At 36.9% G+C, this 24,197-nt stretch overlaps 1 protein-coding gene across 4 annotated transcripts in view; it reads right to left on the minus strand.

Annotated features, from left to right (window-relative positions):
- LOC18428361 (putative polygalacturonase) overlaps positions 1 to 23,248 on the minus strand; it is a 38,607-nt gene extending 15,359 nt beyond the window's left edge. Inside the window, exons 1-5 of one of the 4 annotated variants that reach the window (XM_088854623.1) lie at positions 23,053 to 23,248; positions 22,698 to 22,821; positions 20,002 to 20,111; positions 18,375 to 18,710; positions 15,331 to 15,451 (exon numbers count right to left, since the gene is read on the minus strand). In XM_088854623.1, coding sequence (XP_088710749.1) covers positions 15,331 to 15,451; positions 18,375 to 18,707 — 454 coding nt within the window. In that variant the 5' untranslated portion in view covers positions 18,708 to 18,710; positions 20,002 to 20,111; positions 22,698 to 22,821; positions 23,053 to 23,248. The remainder of the gene's footprint in view (positions 1 to 15,330; positions 15,452 to 18,374; positions 18,711 to 20,001; positions 20,112 to 22,697; positions 22,822 to 23,052) is intronic. The other 3 variants (XM_020663710.2, XM_020663709.2, XM_006837396.4) reach the window with 3 other exon arrangements.
- Positions 23,249 to 24,197: the final 949 nt, after the last annotated feature.

Raw genomic sequence — 24,197 nt, forward strand, 5'->3', positions numbered from 1 at the left:
TTGATTGTAGAACAAATAATTGGGTGACTATACTTGATTCATAACGCTAAAGGTCTGTGTTTTCTTCATTCCAAGGCACCCAATACCACTTATTCACAACTATGAAAGATATTACGAACTTTGGGTGGGAAGGAATCAGCTCCAAACATGTAGGGAGAAACCACCAATAAGAGGAAAATTCTAGCTTAATTACAAAGAGGCTTAGGTCAAACTACACAAATGTAAAGTAGTGATTAGTTGCATTTGAAGCTCTTTGAGAACTCCTCACCAGGTAAGTGAGTGTATTAAGTATCCAAAATTGGATTTAGAATCTAATAGAGAGTTTATATAAACTGGGTCTAGCACAGAATACAAATTAAAACAAAATAAACCAAAAAAGAAAGGGTCTAACAAGAGCTCATATAGGCTGGAAAAGTAATTATTGGGGTTTGTGGCCTTTAAAGGCCTTAAGAGCATGTAGGACTAAATACTTGATAGTAGATGTTCACACTCCAGTGGGTGTGTTTGATGACCGACCATGAGGTTGGGTGGTGTATGGGCCCAACGTCATATCTAAAACCCTAACTTCTAGCCATAGGCACTACCGATGAGGGTTAAAGTAGTTCATCCCTTGCTGAGGTCAGAGATGATGAGCGCCACAAAGCCGTCGGGATTCCTACATGCGGTTGCGGCACTATTAGGGCAAGGGCCGAATCCCCAACAACCATTGCATGGCCTATACACAACATAGCCGCATTCTAAGAAACAGCCCTATAGAAGTAAGGGCACCCCCTTCATTCTGTCAAAATTATATCCCTTCAAGGTCTTAAATTCCAACATTTTCAAATAACTCTTGACTTCAGTGGGAGTATGAGGGTGACATGACTCTAGGATTTTGGCACACTAGGACTAAGAGTCATAGAACCCTGATTATGTCAAGAGGGTTGAGGGTTATCTCTTAGTTATATGGGAGCTACTAAGAGGGTTGAGGGTTATCTCTTAGTTAGAGTCGGTTATTATGTTTGTGCCTCATGACTGAGTGATGGGCTAGGTCAATACGATTTATGTATGAGCTTAATGACAAAAAGCCCTATATGGGAAGGTTAGGGCCAATAGAGGGCATTGGCCTAAATCCCTGACTACTACGAACCTTCTTGTAGCATGTGCATATACAGTCGTAATGCAGAAGTAGCTCTTCAAGGGATCTACTAGATAAAGATATGTACATGTGGTAAGAGAGGAACCCCCGTACCATGTGTGTACATGTCCCCTAGCGGGTGCACATGAAATCCACTTAAACTTAGGGATTCAAAGTCACACATCGGTTTGACTTTGATAGGTTGAGATCATGAGACTCTGATTACACATTGTGGGTCATTAGTCTGTAGGGTCATCCCGAGAACGTGACATTGGATTCCAGGTCTAGCTTAGTGGAGTGCGCCATTTTGCAATTCAACTTTAAGGATCCTAATTTTCCTTATAAATGTTTTTAATCAATGCCTAAATGTTTTAATTTCAAGAAAAATCATTAAAATGATTTTTGAGAATTTATGGGATTTTTTTGGATTTTTCTAGGCAAGAAAATCTGCTTTTTGAAATTGTTTTGAAGTAATGACAAAAAAAGACGGTCCCCAAGGACCGACACGGGACACACAAATGGCCAATTGGTGTCCACATGCCAACCTCATGGGATCCCACATCCCCGCAAGTGGAGATGACGTGGGGGTGACATCAACCCTATATGGGGACCCCGTTGCCATTTGATTGTTGTTTCAAGTTATGTAGTGTGGTATTTTGGATTTTCCAAAAATATTGCTTTTCGGAAAAAAAATTTGCACATGTCAAATGCCTAAAGAAAGTCGTATGTACACGTGTGGAGAATTCTAGAAGGGGTATAGGGGTTGTAATTACAAGCCTAACCCTAAAGACATATGGTAAAAGTGCATAAACCACTTAGCTTATGTGGCATTATTTCATTAGCCTCACATACACTTATAAAATGGAGGGAATTTTCAAAGATTTGTTTTTGTTGGATTTTTTGTGAAATGACCATAAGGGCATACCCTCTATCTTGGTTTTGAGCTTTATTAAATGTGAGGAGCATGGGCTTTTTGACAACAAGGGAAATTGGAGTAAATTAAGGAAGATAAATGTGTTTAAATGCAAATCATACATCTTGATGGCATGATGGTGAATTGTGGGATATAGGATCATGCCTCTCTATATAGCCTTTGATAGATAACATAGAAGGCCAAGATTCATCATCTAGAAGGATTTCCACAATTAGGAGTTGAAAAGTTATAAATACCCCCTTGAGCCTCTCTTTCTCACACATGAATTCACCTCACAAGTTCTCCCTCCAAAAGTGGCATGCCCCTCTCTCTTCACTCTCTCTTTGGTTAGCATGCCCAAAGTCTTCATCTCGTTGATTTCCTCTCCAAAAAGCCACTTTATGTTAAGAGATAGAAGAGCTTCATTGAATGTCTCATACTGCTTCATTAATGGTGATCCACAGCTCAAAATTCAAGCCATTGATGATCTAGTTTTCAAGCCTTCTACAATTAAGAAAGATCCAGTGTTTCAAAAAGCGGACCACCAAGTGCCTAGGCGGTTCTGGGGGTTTTGGCGCATCGCCCAAGCCTAGGCTCCCAAAAAAAGCAGCATACCCTCGATGCCCTCCTAGGTGCCCACGAAATCGCCTAGGCAGCCAGCCAGCCGCCCAGCGCCCAGATTTGGGTGGCCACCCAAGGACAGCTCCCCGCCCAGAGGCGGAAAAAGCACTCGGTGGGGACATTTTTTGTCATTTTGTTTTATTCTAATGGCCCAAAAATGTTCGTTTTAGGTTCATTTAAAACTTAAAACTTATTAGAGCTCATTTTAGAGAGGGAGCCTCCAAAAAACTAGTTTTGGTGATTTCTTTTAGATCGTAGAGTTTCTCAAAGTTATGAAAAATTGATCAAAACATCACCCATTGATATTAGATTTAATTTTTTATGTTTTATAAATCTATTGGGCTGTTTTTTAGAAGATTTTATCCTTAGAAGCATCTGTAAGGTGAAAGTTTGGAGATTGAGCAATCAAAGTAAGTGATTTTTTTTATGGTTTGTATAAGTTGTATTATTTTGAGACTTCTTCGAGATCTAACAGGTGTGATGATCCCAGTTGGAAATATGGCTACAACCCAGTTCCTAATGATAAAAATTGTATAAGATGCAAGTTTTGTGAGAAGGATACAAAAGGGGCCATAAACCGGTTCAAAAAATATCTTGCCGGTATCAAGGAGGATGTTGCCCCATGTAAAAAGACTCCTGATGCTATTAAAAAGGAAATAACCAATTTTTTTAGTATGGTAAAAATGAATAAAAATGAGAGATTTGCCTCCATCGCAGAGATTAGGTCTGGGGTTCAGGTCAATTATGATGATGATGATAGTGATGAGGATGGGATTAGGGAGGGATGTAAAGAGGTAGAACAATTCATTATTAGAAGAAAGGGAAAGGGAGTTGTAATTGGTTCTGATTCTAGGAGTAAAAAGCCTCAGGTTAGAGGCCCTATGGATAGTTTTTTACCTCGGCCTGACCCTAAAGTTGCAGGAGAGAAAACAAAGAAGCAAACCACCATTGAAAATAGAATAAAGAAAGAAGAGAGAGAGAGAACTACTTATTATGTTGCTATATGGTTTTATGAGGCGAGCATTCCTTTCAATACCACTCGCCTAAGCAGCTTCTATGCCATATGGCCAATTTGGACATGCGATGAAACCCCCAACCCCATATGAGCTTTCAGAGCCTCTTTTAAAAAAAACGGTGAGTGTCACGAAGGAAGCTGAAGAAGTTAAGAAGGATGCATGGGCTCAGTATGGGGTTTCTATAATGACTGATGCTTGGAGTGATAGGAAGAGAAGAAATCAGATGAATTTACTTATGAATTGTCCTTTAGGGACTATTTTTTTGAGGCCTATTGATGCCTCTGATCATATTCATGATGCCCATTACATATTCCAAGTTATAGAGAAGGGAATCAAGGAGGTTGGGGAGTATCTTGTTGTACAGGTTGTCACAGACAATACTGCTCCTAATGTTGCTGCAGCTAATTTGTTGCGCATAGCTTATCCTAGAATCTTTTGGACACCATGTGTAGCATATTGTATAGACCTCATGCTTGAGGCTCCTGGCGGTTATACGAGATATCAAGTGCAGTGAAGAAGGTAAAGTCAGTTACAAATTTCATTTATAGCCACCATCTCACCTTCAGCATGATGCGTAGATTTACAAAGAAGAAAGAGATTGTGAGGCTTGGGGTCACAAGATTGCGACCTGGTACTTATGCCTAAATAGCATACATTCGAGGAGAGTGCAGTTGAGGCAGATGTTTACCTTGGATGACTGGAGAGCATGCAAGTGGTACAAGGCTCAAGTTGGGAAGAAGGTGAGAGATATTATCATTTCTAATGCTTTTTGGAGAGGGGTGAAAGGTACTCTTAAGGTATTTTTTCCTCTTGTCAAAGTCTTTCGCATGGTTGATAGTGACAAGACTTCTATGGGCTTACATATATGAGGCTATGGAGAAATGCAAACGAGAGATAGCCCAAAATTTTGATGATGATGAGAACCGCTACAAGCCTATTTGAAAGATTATTGATGAGAAATGACATAGGCAGCTATATCGACCATTGCATGCAGCTGATTATTATTTGAACCCAGCTTTTTTTATGTTGACAAAGATACACACACAAATGATACAATTATCACTGGATTTAATAAGTGTGTAGATGTATGTGCTAGTCCCTGATCCTGATATCCAAGATATTATATGCGCTAATGAGCTGATAAATTACAAGTGCACATTAAAGTCTTTTGGGAGTCCAATGGCGATGAGGCAAAGGACCAAAATTGATCCAGGTAGTAATAATATTCAAGTTCAAGTAATCAAGTTTCATTTTTATAATTCTATTATTTATATATGATTTTATTCTATATCTTTGCAGCCAATTGGTGGAGCCAACATGGGTGTAGTTCTCCAAATTTACGAAAGTTCACCATTCAAATCTTAAACCTAACCACTTCCTCATCTGGTTGTGAGTGCAATTGGAGTACTTTTGAAGGAGTAAGGTTGTAAGGGTAATTTGTATAATTGTATGAATAATATATGAATGATATATTTTAATTAGTTTCATTTGATTTTGTTAGATTCATACAAAGAAAAGGAACCGGCTCGAATAAAAAAGGCTCAATGACTTAATCTATGTCGAGTATAATCGATTCTTGAAGGACAAGTTTGCTAAGAGAGATAAGAGAGACCCCATCAGTTCAAAAAAAATGGGCAGTGCTATGGTGTGGTTAGTTGATGATGATGAGGTCGAGGGGCATGAATGATTGACATGGGACATGGTCATAGATGCTTCAGGGATATCAGCTGACCCTCCTAGGGCCACTAGATCTTTTGCACAGAGGACGAGGGTGTAGGAAGAGGAGGAAGAAGAGGCAGATTCAGAAGAGACAGAGGAGGACGACTAATATGTCAAGGAAGTGACGACTCCAATGAATATGATGCAAATGCAGCTGACCCTACTTTTTCTGATGATGAATGTTGAATAATGATTAAACTTTGAACATTAATTGAACTATTCAAGATTCTTTTGAGTCTTCATGTATTACTTTCTTTTTTGTTTTCTTCCTCTTGGTTGTGTATTGTGGCTAGTGAATTTGTAGTTCCACTGGTTTGGTATTGGTTACTTTGGTTTGGTAATTTTTAAGTTTTAATTGGACATGGACCAACTTATGGTTGTGTTTATGGAGTGTGTGTTGATATGTAGTATACTTTGAATTTTGATGTGCCCTAAATACCTAATTTTTATATTTTATACAATATATAACTGTAGAATCCTTTTTTAATTCAACTGGGCCACCTCGGTTCTGGGCGCCCACTTAGGCATTGGGCGGCCAATACCCCCCAGGCCGCTTAAGACCCGCCAAACGCTTCTTGAAACACTGGTAAGGTCTTTCAATTTCCAATGATTTGTTAAGTTTTCCTTTGCTGTAAATTCCCAACTACAACAACTTATCTTCCCCCTTTAATGATTAGACCTTTGCTTCCTTGAATCATAATTATCTCTCTTGACCCATGTAGTTTAAGGCTTCATCGATACACAATTTGACATAGTTTTCTATGAGGTTTCTTCCTTGATTTTTGGAGTATTTTTTGCTGATATTTCTTTGATCTTTTCATGTACATATCAGTAACTTAGATCATCTTCTAGTCTTCTCAAATTGTTGATTTTATAAGGAGAGATTATGCTAAAATTTTGTGAGCCACATTGTGAACTAAATTGAACCGGTTTTGCTTCTTAAAAGAGTCGGATCTCTCCCACGAACTTCCCACTTGTTTTTATCTTTGAATCTTTGTCAATTCTTCCATATTTGAAGTGTGTATCATTAGATGTTTGGCTTCCCACTTTATTAGATGATGAATTGGCCCGGACTTGTTATATGTCATCACATGTCACCCATTAGCACATAGCTAAGACCCAAGGCCATAAACCGGGCACCAGAGAGCTCCAATTGGCTTCCCATGGTCATGATGTACTTTATATTTGAGCAATTGTATATTAATATAATGCAGATCATGATGTGATTTGTTTTCAAATGTCCATTAATGTATAATTTTGCTTTGTAAGTTTGAGTGGTGATGAATTTTCAAGAGCACACTATTTGTGTGTAGTTTGATGATCACTATTTATGGCTTATCTTGTACATATATAAAATACCTCAATTGAGTTGTATCCTCTCTTTTTTAGTGTATTTTGAAGTCAATAAGTCACTGAAGTTACAGTTACAATGTTGTAATTTCATTTTGGAGGTTGTAATTCAAGTATATTGAAGAATTTTTAAAGTTGTATTGCCTAGTCCTTTTCTACTTTGTACTCCATTGTAAGAATATTGATTTCTTACGCACTCACACATTCCACAGGCAGAGACCTCTCTCTCCCCTTCTCTCTCTGTCCTCCATGCGAGTGTACAAAAACCAATTCTCGTCACTCATACTACAATGTAAACCAATTCTCGTGAGTCATACTCGAAAATTTTCAATATACTTGAAAATAAAACTTGCAAAATCAAATTACAGCAACGTCATTGTTACTACACTGAGCTATTGACTTTCAAAAACACTCAAATGAGAGGATACAACTCAATTAGGGTCCCTTGCACATGAACCACACAAGCCACAAAGGGAAATCATCAAACTACACATGTATAGTGTGCATTTAAAAATTCAGCACTATTCAAACTTACAAAGCAAAATTATATATCAATGAACTCGTAAAAATTCATCACAACATGATCTCCATTACATCAACATACATATGCTTAAGCGTGGAATGTATCATGACCATGAGAAGCCAATCGAAGCTCTCGGGTAGCTGGTTTACAGTCTTAATTCTTACTTTTATGCCATTGGGTGACATGCGATGGCATACGTAAAAATCGGGCCAATTCATTATCTAAGTGGGAAGCCAAGCATCTATTGATACATACTTGTAACATGGAACGATTTATACAGATTTAAAGCCTAAATCAAGTGGAAAAATCATAAGAGAAATCAGGCTCTTAAGACACAAAAACAGTTCGATTGAGTTCACAATTAGGTTCACAAAACTTTGACATAATCTCCTCTTTTAAAACCAACAATTCAATGCATCAAAAAGAAGATTTAAGTAACTGATATGATCATAAAAATCTCAGAGAAATATCAGCCAAAATTACTTCAAAATTCAAGGAAGTAAGCTCATAGACACTATGTCAAAATGTGTATGGATGAAGCCTTTAACTATATGGATAAAGAGAGATCAATGACGATTCAAATGATCAAAGATCTAATCATCAAAGGATGAAGAAATATTGCTGTAATTGAAAATTTACAGCAATGATAAACTAAAAGAATCAATGAAAATAGAAAACCTCTTACTCAATTGTCGACGCCTTGAAAACTAGATCATCCATGACCATTAACGAAGTAGTATAAGACCTTCAATAGAGCTCTCTCTCACCTTAACTTGAAGGAAGATTTTAGAGAGAGAAAGGAAGAGGAGACTTGTTTTGGGAGTGCCACTCAAATGGAATAAGAGAGATACAAGGGTATGCCACTTTTTGGAGAGAGAAAGTGAATTGAACATACGTGAGATGAAGGCTCAAGGGGATATTTATAAGCTTCTAACCCTCAAGTGTGGAGATGCTGCTAAATTGATCAATCTTGGCCCTCCATGCCATCTATCAATGGCTACAAGATATGTGGTATAGATTTAAACACATTTATCCTCCCTTTAATTCACTCCAATTTCCCTTCTTATTAAAATATATATGCCTTTTACATTTAACAAAACTAAAACCAAGATGGAGGGTATACCCTTATGGTAATTTATTAATTCTTGCAGCAAAAAGCAAATCTCAAAAGTTTTCTCTATTTTATAAGAGCATGTGAGGTTAATGAATCATGCCACATAAACCCTTAGGGTTAGACTTGTAATTACCAATGTTCGAAAATTTGCTGACCAAGGCAGAAAAATTCAAAAAACGACTAGACGCTAACAAGGTGGGGTCATTAAGCGTCTAGCGTTTAAGCACCCTCCTAGGCAGGTAAGGTGCCACCTAAGCACTACAATCTAAGTGTCGCCTTTTGACAAATTGCGAAAGGGTGGAAAATGGGTCTCACCGCGGTCAAAAACTGTAATTTTTCCCCAATAAAAATTGGGAAAAATGGTTTTGAGGGTATTCTAAACCCCCAAAACAAAAACCATAGCTTTTAGGGTAAGAAAAACTCTCTAAAAATTACTCTTTTGAGATTTATTGAAAGATCAATAAATTTTTGTTTTTCTCAAGAAAGAAGTGGAGCTAACGAATAACTATTTGAAGACGCACACTGATGCCTGGGGTGTATATGGTTGCATAGTGATGACGAATGGCTGGAGTGATAAGAGGCAAAGAAGCATGATGAATTTGATGGTGAATTGTCCATTAGGGACAATGTTTTGCTGGGTTTTGTGGCCTTTAAAGGCCTAGAGAGCTTGTAAAAATGATATTTATAACAAAATATGCACTTCAGTAGGAGTATGTGTGTCGACTGGCCAAGAATTGGGTAGTTTATGACCATGATCATGTCTAAAACCCTTAGCCCTGAGCATATGGCACAACCGAGAAGGGTTTGCAATGGGTTATCCCTTGTTGAGGTCGGAGAGATGCTCATGGATCATGTTTGTAGGACAAGAGAACTATGTGGCCTCCTTTGTGCAGTTATAAGCCTGTGAGAGCAAGAGCCAAATCCTCGACAAACTTCCACATCGCATGTACACATGACAGCCGCATGGGAAACAAACATTTTTTGAGGGATACATGTATATGTACATTGAGAGAGTCCATTTTTTGTACTGTAGTGACAGGTGCTAAACTTGCTCTTAGAGGGGAAACTGAAATCCACATACTAGGATCATAGTCCTACTATTTATTATCCAATTTGACAAGCCAATCATTAACCCCTGTAAAAAGACTGTGGATCATAGGACTTCATTGGGTTGGATAAAAGAACAATTGTGGATCATGGTTACTAAAGCGAATGGAGTGCCCTTATTGTCGCTTATTTAGACACATTGGTACCAGTGCACTCCTAGTATATTTTATTTTGGTATTATATGTGTTTCTTTGATTTTAAAATTTTTTTGTGAATTTTTAAATATTATTTTTGCAGTAAATTTTCATACAAGAGTATTTCTGAAAATTTCAAAACTTTAAAATAACATCTGTGGGGACCAAGGATCCAGCCCCACGTGGGACCACGCCCTTTTTTTTAAAAAGATAGAAAAGAGGCATGCCACTATTTTTGGTAAAATAGTGGCACACCTCTTTGGGAAATAGGTGGCACCTTATTTTTTATTAAAAAAATTTAAGAAAAAGAGGTGCCATGCCACTTTTTTGGGGCACAATACCCACATCCTATTTTTAGAAGAAAGGGGTGGCATGCCCAAATATGTAAACAAAAAAGGGGCACGCATTTATTTTAGGAGAAAGGAGCATGCCCCACTTTTTCATAAATATTTTGTTTTGTTTTAAAATTTAAACTAAGATGGGAAATCTATTAAGATTTAGTTTCTATATCTGGGAGATCTAGAGATGTAGATAACATTTATCTAAATAATATTTAAGTTAGAACTTAATGAGAGATCGAATAAAGTTTAACTTTGATTGGATTTATATTTTAAATAGGAGTTGGATTGGGTTAAAGTGTACGGGGATAAAGTTCCTAATCTTTCCACCCAAAATCATGATGGCTGATTTTTGGGATGGATGCCTCTGATTAATCTCTCACCCTACATATTTTCTAATTATCCTAAAAGGTTTAATTGAAAATTAGATAAGGCAATATGAGAAGAAATGTTATTCAATCTAGGAGATAAGTTTCTTCTAGATTTCCTTCTATTTAAAGACCAAGTTTAAACCTGTTTCAAACCATCACAAGATATTTCTTTTTTTTTCCTCTCTCCCAAAACATCCTCTCACTCACGTAATATAATTAGGAGAGACCTTTTCTCTCTCTCAATCGCACCACTTTCTCCCCACCTTCTCTCTCATTTCTCTCTATCTTAACCATAGAGAGGCACACTACCTCTCTCTCTCTCTCTCTCTCTCTCTCTCTCTCCTTTACATTTTTGGTTTAGAAGAAAATAGAGGTGGCCTTTTCTTGGAGAAACCCTAGATAAAGGGTTTGTTGTATTTCTGAAGAAAGAAGAGAGAAGCATACCTAATAGAGAGAACTCCCAAGATCAGCCCTATTTTGTTTCCATAGGGTTTGTTTCTCTAGAAAGAAGTATTGCCTATAAAACTTCCCTATCCAAGAATTTTCAGCAACACATTGAGGATCGAAAGTGTGTCATTGGTCAAGAAATTGGGTGTGGGGTGAACTAAGTCTTGATAGGGTAACTCTAGGCATCTTCCAGTAAGTCTTCCCATTAGTTTTTATAAATTTCTAGAAACTTATTGTGTGCTAAGAATTGTAATAAAAGTTAGGATAAAGTTCGTGGATAATTTCTTTCTCTCTTGGCAGTGAAAATAAGGATCCTAGGTTGTATCTAGGGAAATGTTTTAATTTTTCAGCAATATATTGTAGCACATGTAAGTGGAATTCAGGTATTTGGAATAACAGTAAAAGAAATTTTTTAAATTTAATAGCTTGAGTTCCACATAGCCACACCTTTCATGTTCAAGAGGTCTATTGATGCTTCGGACAAGTCCCATGATGCAGAGTTCATTTTTAATTTGGTTGATCAATTTATTGAGATAGTAGAGGATAAAGTGGTCTAAGTTGTGACCGACATGTATGCAGCTAATATGACGGCCGCTAGGTTATTGATTGATATGAGGCGAAGTATTTTCTGGTCCCCTTGTGCAACACACTGCATAGACCTCATGCTTGAGGCCATTGGTAAGAGGAAGACATTCATGACAACGATCCAAAAGGCAAAGGAAGTCACAATTTTTCTCTGAGATATTCAAAGTTTCAAAACCTCGCATTTCCTTTTCCTGAGTCCAGATTACTACAGGTATTTAGTGATGAAGCTCAAATAGTCAAACCATTTCTTGGATTTGGGAAAAGTATAGGTTCAATGAACATTGGAAGTTGTGCTTGGATGTCTTAGTATATAAGGGTATGTACAAATGTCTTTCTGAAGAAATTACAAAGAAATAACTCTCTTTTACCGTTGGAATACTTGCGTTCTCCATTGCTACTTGCTGGACTTTCTCTATCTAGAACTGATTTACATCATATGTTGAGCCAACCAAAAAAACACCTTGGAAATTATCCACAATCTTGCATGAGATCTTTGACCGAAGCAGAGAGCAAGACACTGTTCTCACATTTGGAAAGAATCAAACTCGAAGGCAGGTTTCTTAGCAAAAGAAGGAGCCCTAAGGAAACATATCTTCACTACACAGAGTTAGTCAACCGAGACTGATTTGACATAATTCTGCAGCCCTTTTAAATTTTGATTTGATACAGCTCTCACACAATTTTCTACACACAAAATTACGGAAGGAAATAAGAGAATAGAAAATTTTCAAGAACATATTGATAAAAGATGATATTTCTAGCATCTCTTGGCTCAGAACACCTAGTTTAGAAGAAGAAGAAAGGCCAAGTGAAAAACTCCATTCGTGCAAGCTAAGAAACTAAGATGGAACAATAATTCATTTACAACAATCCAATAACTTATCATGTCAGATTGCGGAAAAATTGGAGTTATGGCCTTTCAAGGCCTTGACTCCATCTTTTTATAGCTCTTGATAGCTCTTAGGCACAATGGGAGTGACCGAGCAATGTGACTCTGACCAAGAGTCACATGACCCTGAGTGTCACGAGGAAGGTGTGTATGTGAGAGGCATCGAGAGGGTTGAGGGTTACATCTAGTCAAGGTCAGTTTTTTATCTATGCCTCGTGATTGTGTGATGGCCATGACATTGTGTATCAAATTGGTTGTGATTGATTGGTGGTGATATAAGCTCAAGTATTTTGTACAATTTTGGCCTTGTATAAGAAGGTTAAGGTTTTGAGAGGATATAAACTTAAATCCCTGACCTCGTAATCTTCTTATGGCATGTGCATGAATAGTCACAATTGGGAAACCACGCTTCCATAGACAATCCACTGAGGGAAGATATGCACAAGTGCCAAGAGAGAACCCCCACATCCAGCAAAGTGCATGTCCTTAGAGGTATACCTGTAATCCACTATAACTTGAGAGTCCCGAACCACATGTTAGATTGACTTTGATAAACTAAGCATGAGCCCCTACTACATATTGTTAGCCATGAGTTTGTTGGGTCATTTTGAGAAGGTGACTTTCGATTATGGGTCTCATCGAGTACAATGCTTTGATGCTGAATTTATCTCTATAAGATCCTAATTTCCTTCATTAATGGATATATGTATGATGTCCTATTGTGTGATTATGATGGAGTATGCTTTGAAAGATTTTTTTGGGAATTTTTGAAAAATTTTCTAGATTTTTCTAGAGCAAAAACTAAGCTTTGACTAATTGTTTTTGAGAAATGACAATGAAGGATTGTGTCCCCTATGGTCAACACGTGACACCCAAACGACCAATGGGTGCCACGTGTGGCAGACATGGCTCCATGACAATTGCCAAATAAACATAAATAGGGATGACATCACCCCCGCCCCCCAATGGGGACCTACTTGTCATTTATGAAATGTTAGAAATTGGAATTTTGAATTATGTAGTATATTTTTGAAACTGAGAAATTGGATTTGAGAACATGTTTAACGCCTAGGATTGGTGGTTGTGCACATAGGGATATCGTCTACTAGCGTATAGAGTTTGATATTATGATTGAAAATCTAAGCTTATATGGAATTATGCATATAATTATTGATCCTATGTGGCATCATATGATTGGATATATATGTACATTAAAGTGACCTGGAATTGGAGGGAATATCCAAATTCAAATTGCTTCTACAATGTGTGTAAAATAACCTAAGAGTGACGCCCCCATCTATGCTTCTTCATTTGTTAAATTGACATAGCATGGCCATTTGTGGAAGCAAGTTGAATTTGATATGAATTTGAGTTTGAGATTAACGTTGGAAAATTTGGGGCAAATTAGGGTTTATTAAGAGGACAATGGTATTAAATCTCATTCATTCATCAAGATGGCATGATAAATGATGAGTAGCTAGGATCAAGCCCCTCTCATACCACGGATGATTGACTTTTAACTATCAAGATTAACTCATCTAGAAGCATCTACTACAAAAGCCTATATATACCCCTTTGATCACAAGTTTGGGTACTTGATTTTCTCATGAGTTATTTTGACCCTCTCTTTCCATGTGTGGCATGCCCCCCACTGGTCACTCTCTCCCACTCTCGTTTCATGTCAATAAAGTTTAAGAGAGAGAAATACTCTTAAAGAGTGGCATGCCACCCTTAGGCTACTCTCTCTCTCTCTTCATGTAACATCTTAGTGTGATAAAGTAACAAGTAAGGTGTGAGGATTGAGAGAGAGAGATTGAAGCTCCATTAAAGCTTCATCTCAAACATGAAGGTGACACCGTCGCTCCATTGTGATTCGCATTTGAAGAATTCATCATCAAGCCATGCATCATTACAGGCTTTTGATGGCTGTAAACTGCCATTTACAGCAAGGTAACACATCCCCTTACCTCCTTGTTTCATGAGATATTGAGTTCTATTTGATCCTTAAGTATGAGCCCTTGACTCTTAGTTCATTATTCAATTTTAGAGAGATTTTAATTGAGAATTTTCAAGATTTTTATTGACTGCTTTCTCTGATACTCTTGGATCCAAATCAATTGACTAAATCACTCCTTTGATGATTGAATTTAGTGAAATATTAAGGGAAAACTATGCCAAAGTTTTCCAATGCCCATTGTATTTAATTCTTCACCAAATTGAGAGTGATTTCAGCCCTTTTCTCTCATGGAATTTTCCCACACTATGGATCCAAATTATTGAGCCTCTCTTATTGTTCAAATGTGCCATAAAGTATAGTTTAAATTATGTTTAATTGTTTCCCATTGAGATGATGTTAAATTAGCCTATCTATTGGTGCCATCCGAGTAGCCTTTCCACGGTATGTAGCTAAGACCTTGGCTGTAAACCGGGCAGAAAGAGCTTGCTTATTTGGCTTCCCATGATTAAATCTAATGTTCAGTTGTAAGTATTTGTTTCGGTTAATAAAGAGATTGCATTTGAGTTGTTTACTATAATTTCAAAGTGGTGTATAATTTGGTATTGTAATTGGTGCAGTATTCTATTTTGTAGCAATCTTGTATTTGTCTTGTATATTCACAATCTCCCTTGAGTTTGTGTTTGGACTTTTTCAAGAGACCTAATAAAGTTGTAATTTTCTTTTACGTGCATTTGAAGCCGAGTTTGGTGGCACGAAATTGTGTAACTGTCATATGTTGATGTAACATTCATGTAATTTAGCGAATTTTGTTATAGTAATGAGAAAAATGTTTGTTGTCATGAGGAATCTATGAAACTTACTTTGAGGCATGAAGAATCCATGAAACTTGCAGTAAAGAAGTTGACCAGTGAGATTCGTATTACTTTTTATCTCAGATCTTTTACTGTGAACATCAATTCAGCTAATATAGGTATCACAGACAGTATTGCAAGTAGATTATCATAATTCAAAAAGAAAGCAGCAAAACCATAGAAAAATGATATCATATTTAACAAATGCGAACACTTAAGAAATTGATGAACGTACTAAAGTAGCACGTCCGAATGCCATGCAGATGCTAAGAACACACCTGTAATTATCACGTCACGTAATCCATCTCCATGAATGAAACTCATATATCTACCACCAGGTCGTTCTCTTCCCCTTCCATATGAAGGCAGAGGCTCAATCAAGGGCCAATTTTGGGTGTCCTATGAATTCCAAAACGAGACACTGTGAACAATTCAATAATCAGGGCAAAAAATGAAAGATGTTTATGAAATATTATCATAAATGAGAAGATAGCCCTTGTAGCTTTATCATTTTGAAGGAATGAGAATCTACCATGTGTAGCTTGAGCATGGCATATCATTCACAGCAGAGTACCAAGGGTAGAGGAGACAAACTAGAGTTTAATATCCATTATTGGAGCTACAGTTCAACTATATTATCCCCTTTGAGTAGCGACAGCAGATGCCGATGCCTCACTAATTAATTGTTTATGATATCTACTGTACACAGGAGGTGTATGTTATATGTTTTTCCATTGAAGTTTATGATTTTTCTTTATATTTGGATTTTGTTAAGTTGCATGTGCATTCCGAGTTTGCTTAGATATGGCCCACCTAACCAATTCAGATTCATGTAAATACTTAACCGGGCAATCAGATGTTGATACCTTTGATTGATATAGCCTAATTTTGTGAGAAACATAAAGCCCAAATCTGAACCATCCAATTGAGAACCACCCTGCTCTATATAAAATTTCTAAACTTTTGAGTGAGCATGCATCATTAACTGAAAAACCAGGGATATTACCCATCGTTTCTCAAAGTCCCCACAATACAATTGATGGAAATTTTGTTTCTGGCAAACAATTACCATAGAGATAGCTTAGTGTCTCCCCTGAATGTGTCAGTGAAATATGTGATTATGACTTCAAATATAAGAGATAACGAGAGAGCTGACACATCAAGAGAACAAATTTGCCCTAGATTCCATATAGTGCATAAATGGTTTTTTTACGTATGAATTAGCTTCATGAGGAGTCCCAACGATTTCAATACCTGTTATAGTTCACATCAAACCAGAATAAAGGTTCGAACTTCGAACACCTTTGCTTTGGGCATGGAACCATATTACAGACTTTGGAAATAAGAATATACAGAGGGAAAGGAAAAATATTGACACCTAATGGCACACGACACCCTGTATATTTAGATATGTGCAGGGGTGCCATCCAACTCTTTGCTGGTTCCTTGCTTGGGCTTCAAGTGAGTATGGACATCAAGTGTCCTTCTCCCTCTATGTTCCACTCATTATAGAGAAAACAACACTTATCTGGGGTTTCTCTTTCTAGACATGTAGGATGAAAATTCTAGGGATGGGATGTCACTCTCTCTCTCTCTACTATCTTTATGGCAAGTACAAAACTCCTAGGATCAGTCCCTTCTCCACCGCCTTAATGGAACTTATATAGAGCGTACTTGATGATAACCTTGAACATTTCAGATCTTATCCAAAGATCACATGGTTGGAACCACTCTCTCAAAAAGATAGTTGCATGAGATAAGGCTCAAACTGATTTAAATTGAAACCCCTTCAAAAAGAGCTCATGATGATAAGTTTTAATCAAATATTCCAGGAAATGAATTTGGAACATGAAACAGCAGCATTTTGACTTGATTTGATGTGAGGAAATACACGGATTTAGCGGTTATTACTTCCTTCATCAGTTAAACTAATTTGACTCTTTAAACATGCTCCACTTCAATTGATGCCACTTTCGGATGGAGAGTCCCTTGGACCAGAAATTTGGCATCATGATAGAGGACTCAAAGAGGTATCTAATTGTCTCCCACCTTAAATGGACCAGTAACGAGGGAGATATACCCCATTAAAGTTGACGGCAGATCTGGGCAGCAAATCAGACCATTGTCCTTGCCATTGTATTATTTGCTCCATACACACACACACCCACTCTCACTACTTCTGCTAGTTATCATAATCATCTTTGCCATCATATTATTTGCTCCTCACACAAGCAGGCACAAATGCACACATGCTTGCATTTGTGTGTACCCACATATACAAACACATATTGGATACCTCAGGCAGTTGGAATCTTGAATGTTTCGCTACTCTCTCAATGATCTAACCACAAAAAACCAAGAGAGCAACCCCTACAGTCTCCTTAACTATTTAAATGAGGGTCTATCTTAAACGAATACTACTACTATACTCTTCATCGTCCTCAGCCTTTTATGACTATTACGCTTAGTTGGCAATAGCTAGACAGATCAAGACATGGTTTTACCTGCATGCATCTCAGTCCGCTTAATATTCGATTTTGGGTACACCATATTTTCAATCTGCTAGTTTCCTATTCTCATGTACCCAACATTGTGTCCTCAATCTTCTTAATCACAATTACTATTAAGGTTTATCATTCAGCAGATGTTCCAGCAACTAGTCCATAATCTGTTAAGAACAAATGGTACATGCAGCTTAAGCAGGCAAAACTTCATCAATCAGAACTATCCATTGAAACGAATCACTGTCTATATCATATCCGTCCATCCATGCGCAATTATGTCTTCCAAAACACACGTGTATTTCTAACTCTATTGCAGGAGCAAAGGACATATGATCTTAAAGAGACTTGCAAATAAAGGTGAATTTTCTGTCACCTAAGGATATTAAACTACACGCTCCCCCACTGCAAAGACCACTTTCGATGTGGATGAGAGGCCCAAAAACATTCCATTCAGTCTCCAACTTCAACAAACAATCTCCACAAAACCAAAAAAAGAGAGAAGATCCAAAAGTGCTCCAAATCTATTGCCATGCCAAACTTAAATTGGGGCTGTGCATTTTTTTTTTGGGGTAAGTAGGGGCTGTGCATTTGAATAGGAAATAATGTACAATGGATTGTATAAAATTGGAGTTTTGTGAAGCTCTAAATCAAATTTTATTTGGAGGATCACAATTTGGATGTGATTTGTAGATTTTCTTGATCCCTTCACAACTTCAGAAGTGATTTTAGAGGTGTAGCAATATTATAGTTTAATATACCTGCAGAAACACAAAATGTTTTCCCTATAAACAAAGGAAACTTCAACGAAAGAGTGATACCTGTGAAGCTCTAATGACAGCATCTTTGGCTAAGTACAGTGTCATATGGCTAGTGAGATTGAAGCTTCCAGTAAGCCACACACCAGGAGGGATGTACAGTAGAGTACCCCCGCTCCTACTCAAATGTTCAATGCGGTATATGGCTTTTCTAAATGCCAACGTGTTCAAAGTACGACCATCGCCGATGCCTCCAAAGTCTGTTAACGAAATAACGTCACGCCGATATCTCATCCGTACAATCCCAGAGCATGTAGTCACATAACCAGCTGATGTGCTCCCCAGGATACATAAAAGTGGCAAGACAAACCAGACGAATGCCAAAAAGTGAACCATTTTCTAAGGAAAAGAAAACAAAATTTGAAGTAAGCCCCATATCAATGAGTAATTTTTCTTTTTTTCTTTTTGATTAATATCCCATATCAGTGACTATTATACAATGCTTTTCTATTTTTAAAGTGAATAACTGCAATACAATGAGATTGCAGATTTTCATTAGCAAGAGTGCAGTTGGAAGAAATGGCAAACAAGCATGCTTAGTTGCAAGACCTGAGAATGTCCATATATAGGGTATAAAATCATGAAAGACATTGTTTCCTTGAAAAGGAAAAGAGAAAGTGCAAGAAACTCCTTGTTTATATAATATTTTTCTTGCTTCAGGAAATGTGTATTCCTTCAAAACAAGGCGCCAGCTACATGAAATGAGAGCATAACTCAAGTATGGAACAAAAAGAAAAGGATAAAATAACCTTTTGAAAAAGAAGGAAAAAAAAGGGAAAGGAGGGAATAAAGAGGTCACTAAAAAACATAGTTAACAATTAAAAAAGAAGAAGCCTGTGTGGAAGTAAGGTAACAAGCTGGGACATTTTTTCCAATATTTTTTAACTAAACAATATTTTGTTAAAACAGAGATATAGGACTCCCATTTAATATGATGCATTAAATTGGATGGAGGGCAACCTGAACAATCAATCAATGAAAGAAAGCCACTAATACGCAACGCTGCATCACCTATGCCAACAAAGGAAAAGAAGAATACAGATGGTCTTTCTCTCATATAATACACATGTTGATCATGAAGTCTTTTTTGCAACCATTGTGAAGCATATGGATAGCAAATTAAAGGCATTGTCGCGTGGACTGCAGGTACGATTCTTGGAGTGCAACAAGTGCCATTATAGATTATATAGCACTAATTATAATGAATTGAACCTCATTTTCCACTAATCTCTTTCAAACATGAACTTAGGATCAAATGGGACACCGAAGCCATTTGTCAGAAAGCTACATGAGAGTATTTGAGATCAGACCAGGAATCTCTAGAACTTATTGAAAAAGCTGCATTTGACAATTACTATAAAATGCCACCATCACAAACTTTAAAACTCCTTAAAGAAGTTGAGTCAAGAAAAAGAAGAGAGTGCAAGTGACAAGGATAACCTGGAGACGAAAACAATTTACAAAATATGAGATGATTTGGAAGCTAAACAACGTGACGGTATGTGGGAGAGGATAGAGATATAGAAGAACATATTAGAGGAAATTATTTACAATCTCAATGCCATTAAACACATCATGAAAAATTTGGTTGAGTCCGGACATTAAGAAAATCAAAAGGACAGAAGTCCACCTGAAAATTTAAGCAATCTTCTATAGGTATTGCAGCCAAAGGCCAAGCACGAAACAAGGAAAGAAGAATTTAGCCAAAGATAAGGAACCATGGTTGCATCAATAGAATGCCTGCGTGCACATACACAGCACAAATTTGGGGAATTATATCACAAATAATCTCAAGGCATTTCCATCATTTCAAAAGCAGATGGTGGTCAAACAGAATTGACACTACTGGCATGATTGATGCAAGGTGACCGTACACCAAAAAAGAATATCAAATGGCTATAAACACACAGAAATTCAGAGGGTTAAAGTGAGAGTCAATAACCACCCAAACTTTCAAAAAAGAAATTACACTAAACTACAAATAAAATATATTGGTATTTTCATGGGTGGGATTTCTTTGCCTTTGCCATATCTCTATAACTAAATTTATCAAAATGTAAAAAAAAAAATTAATAAATTAAGAAATTCCAAAGCCACTAATTAACTGTCCACTCTTCTTTCTAGGTGCAAACACTTTATTGTCATTAGTCAATTTTTCTCACTAATTACCATAGTAGATATCCTAAAAATCAATAATAAAAAGACCATTCACTTTTTTTATGGTAATATCTTAAGGACATTTCACATTGGCAAATAAGATGTGGGAAGTACAAGCCCTAGGCTTTTTATATTCAAACCCGTATTGTGGGTGGGAATAACAAAAATATTAATAGAATTTCTGATGAGAAATCCCTGTCGGACGTCAAAATTGGTGCTTCTCCTATACCTCAAAATGGATGGCAGAAAAACACATTGAAAAATGATTTTTTTTAAAAGAGAAAAAAATTCATATTAATATTCACCACAATTAGTTGAGATTAAGAAATCCCAAGATGCCTTTTTTTAAGGGGCCACACATATAAGGGGTGAGACGGCTGAGCCACCAAACACTTTTCCTTAATAGTAAATCCAAGCAGGCTGAGACCCAAAATACTCCAAGCAAAAACGAAGCTCCTAAGAAACAATATTGTAAATCGAACTTTCTTTCTTGACGTGTGTGTATATATATATATATATATATATATATATATATATATATATATATATATATATATATATATATATATCAACAATCACCAAAGTTCCAGGAAGAGGAAATTACAAAAGAAATGATGAAGTCGAGGGAATGGCTGAGGTTAGCCCACTAGAGCTATATATGAGCCCAACGGTATATTTACGCTTTAAAATTAATAACAAGTAAATTTAATAAAATATCAAAAAAATAATTTATAAAACATAAATAGACCAAAATATCTCAAAACCTTTTGATCAATTTATTTTTGTTATTTTTTTTAATATTTTTATTAGATGTATCTCAATGAAAAAAAAAGACAACTAAAATTTCAAGTAATTTGAATTTATAAAAAAAATTAAAATTCAAATATAAACTAAAGTCGTGACCATCTGATCGGCCCGACTCATATTCACACTCGACCTTTGTACTCGTATGTAGCTTACCTAATAGAAGCTTACCTAAATAGGCTAACCTAAGGCTTTTGGCCAACTCGAAAAAGGAGTAACCTCGAAATAGATTCTGAAATGTGGGCATGTTGGTGGCTACGACAGTTTTCACTAATAACTCGGCATTTCGGAGATTTAGATTAATTTAATCCGTTTGTTATATTATAATCAAAATAGCTTCTGACAATCTGAACGGTCAAAATAAACAAGGGAAATCTCTTCGAATGGCGGTGGGTATAACATTCGCACAGGGCACGAACGGTGTCGATCTCATCATACCCCATTTCAGGCAGACATGCACCGTCAAAAATCACAGGCTAAACCAATCTTGACCGTTTAAACCGTGCTTCCAAAACCTGGCCGCACTCGTTAATCAGAAAGCTCCACTGAACTCATCCATGGTTGAAAATTCGCATAAGAGGCTTTAAAGCGCTACAGATTAACCAGAAAGCACCACCAAAAACATCCATGGCTGACGATTTGAAAAGACATCAAAGAGAAAGCTTTGAGAATAATTCTTAAGTGCGTGCAGATTCCAAGAGATTTGAATCTCCGATTATCTGAAGAATTGTCAAGGTAATTTTACAATGGCGAAGATCAGCAATGACGGTTTAAATGGAAACAGATAACTGAAGCTGATTTGAAACCAGAGATCAACAGAGATCCAAAGAAGTTGAGATCGTATACTGCAGCACAAGCTTAGAATCTGAAATAGAACTGAAAAACTGTGTTCCCCAAATGCAAATATGACATGCGAAATACTCCACAGCGCAGTTAATGGTGGATTACAGTGCAAAAGTTATAGAGAGATGATCTGAAACAAGAGAATGGCCTTTAAAAAATATTTCCAAGGAGAAAGCTCCAAGAAGGTGAGCAATGGCTGATAAAACCCTAGAAGGAACATTGGATAAAATTAAACAAAAGAAATGAAAGACAAAGTAAAAAAAAAAAATTAGAGACTGATAAATACACTGCAAATCCTTGTAAGAGAAATGAGAAAAAAAAAAAAAGCTCAATAAGTTGCACAAGGGCCGAACTTAAATCCAACCAGAAAAGTCCAATAAGATCATCAGTTTGTGTAATAAAACCTAAAAAAGGATCTGAAGATATTTGCAACAAATGAATGTAAAACAGAGATCTGCAGAGTCAGATCATCTCCATGATACCACCAAAAATAACGAAGAGGAAAAAGAAAGTTCCAAAAACCTGAAGAATTGAAAATTGCGGACTACTTGAAACTGGATTGAAGAGATTAATAAACAAATGCTGATCGAGCTGAAATTGCAATGGCTCGCATAAGCTCAATGGGAAAGCTCCAAAGATATAAGGCCTAAGAAAGATAAAAGAGAAAGAATGTTGTTAATGGCAGAAAACAACAGCAAACTATTTGTAACTGAGTAAACAATGCATTTGAAATTCTGAGACCACAAACTTTCAAAGATTGAACAATGGAAAATTAAGAAATTAATCTCCATAAAAGGCCACAAAAAATAAGAAACAAAACAAATGAGAGAGAGAAAAAGATATAAAAATAAGGAACATAAATGCTTAGGGAGAAGACCTGAATAATTTGCCAAACAGAAGATTCCAAGCCTCCAATGGCAGCCCGAAGAAAGGGGGAGAGTGTAGGCTTGTCTGCAAGCAATTGTCCGTGCCCTAAGAACTCAAAAGTGCTCTCTCTCTCTCTCACACACTTAGTTTAAGCGTGTGTATGGAAGTGTGCGTATGGTTCCTACAGAGCTGCAGGCGACGAGAACGTGTGGGAGCGGGGCGAAGAAGCCCTTTAACACGTGTGTCCTTTGTCTCTCTCTTTATTACACCACCTTACAAATCGCGTGCCAGGAGCTGGGGTTACCTGTTTCGATTGGGAGATGGGCCAGTTATGAGTTGGGCGCATGAAGCCCTTTAACACGTGTGTGTCCTTTGTCACTCTCTTTATTACACCACCTTACAAATCGCGTGCCAGGAGCTGGGGTTACCTGTTTCGATTGGGAGATGGGCCAGTTATGAGTTGGGCGCATGTGCGATGTTGCCGATTTGAATTAAAAGCGTACGCAAGCTTATTCAATTACAGGGAGAAAACAAAAAAAGGAATATTATGGGAAAGGAAAAGAATATCAAAGGTTAAGTACATAATATTTTGGACCTTTCGAAGGTGCATAGGACGTTTAAGTGATCAGGTGTGTTGCTTGTGGGTCGTGTTAGTATTTTATTTCTGTAAAATACTAAGAAGTATTTTGAAATACTATAATTTAGGGTATGTTTGATAAATTAAGATTTGAATATTCAAAATTTTAGAAATTAGAATAAAAACATTTTCCGCTTTCTACATATTTACATTTTATATCATCTTGATATATATTTTTCTTTGCACGTTTGACTGTCTGGTGCATTTCAAATAAAGCTACCAGGTGTAGACAAGGGTTGTGTTTTAAACTTTGAATTGATTAATGATTCATGGTTGTATTTGCAAAGTGAGCGAAATTATGACAAATCCACCCAATGAACACCATTAAAAATCAAGTACGAGAATTTGATTTAAAAGTTTCAAAAAAGAAAAGATGATTGAAGGAAGAAAGATGAGTTATATTGCAACCTCATGTTAGCCATAGATAGATTGATACTCAAAGGTTCTGCTACTACTGAGGCGTCGCATGCCAAACCATTTCACAATCCACCTAAATTGCAAGTGGTCTCTCTTTAAAT

Source organism: Amborella trichopoda, chromosome 1, assembly GCF_054954075.1.
Source record: "Amborella trichopoda isolate Santa Cruz 75 chromosome 1, AtrichopodaSantaCruz75HAP2 v2.0, whole genome shotgun sequence".
NCBI lineage: Eukaryota > Viridiplantae > Streptophyta > Magnoliopsida > Amborellales > Amborellaceae > Amborella > Amborella trichopoda.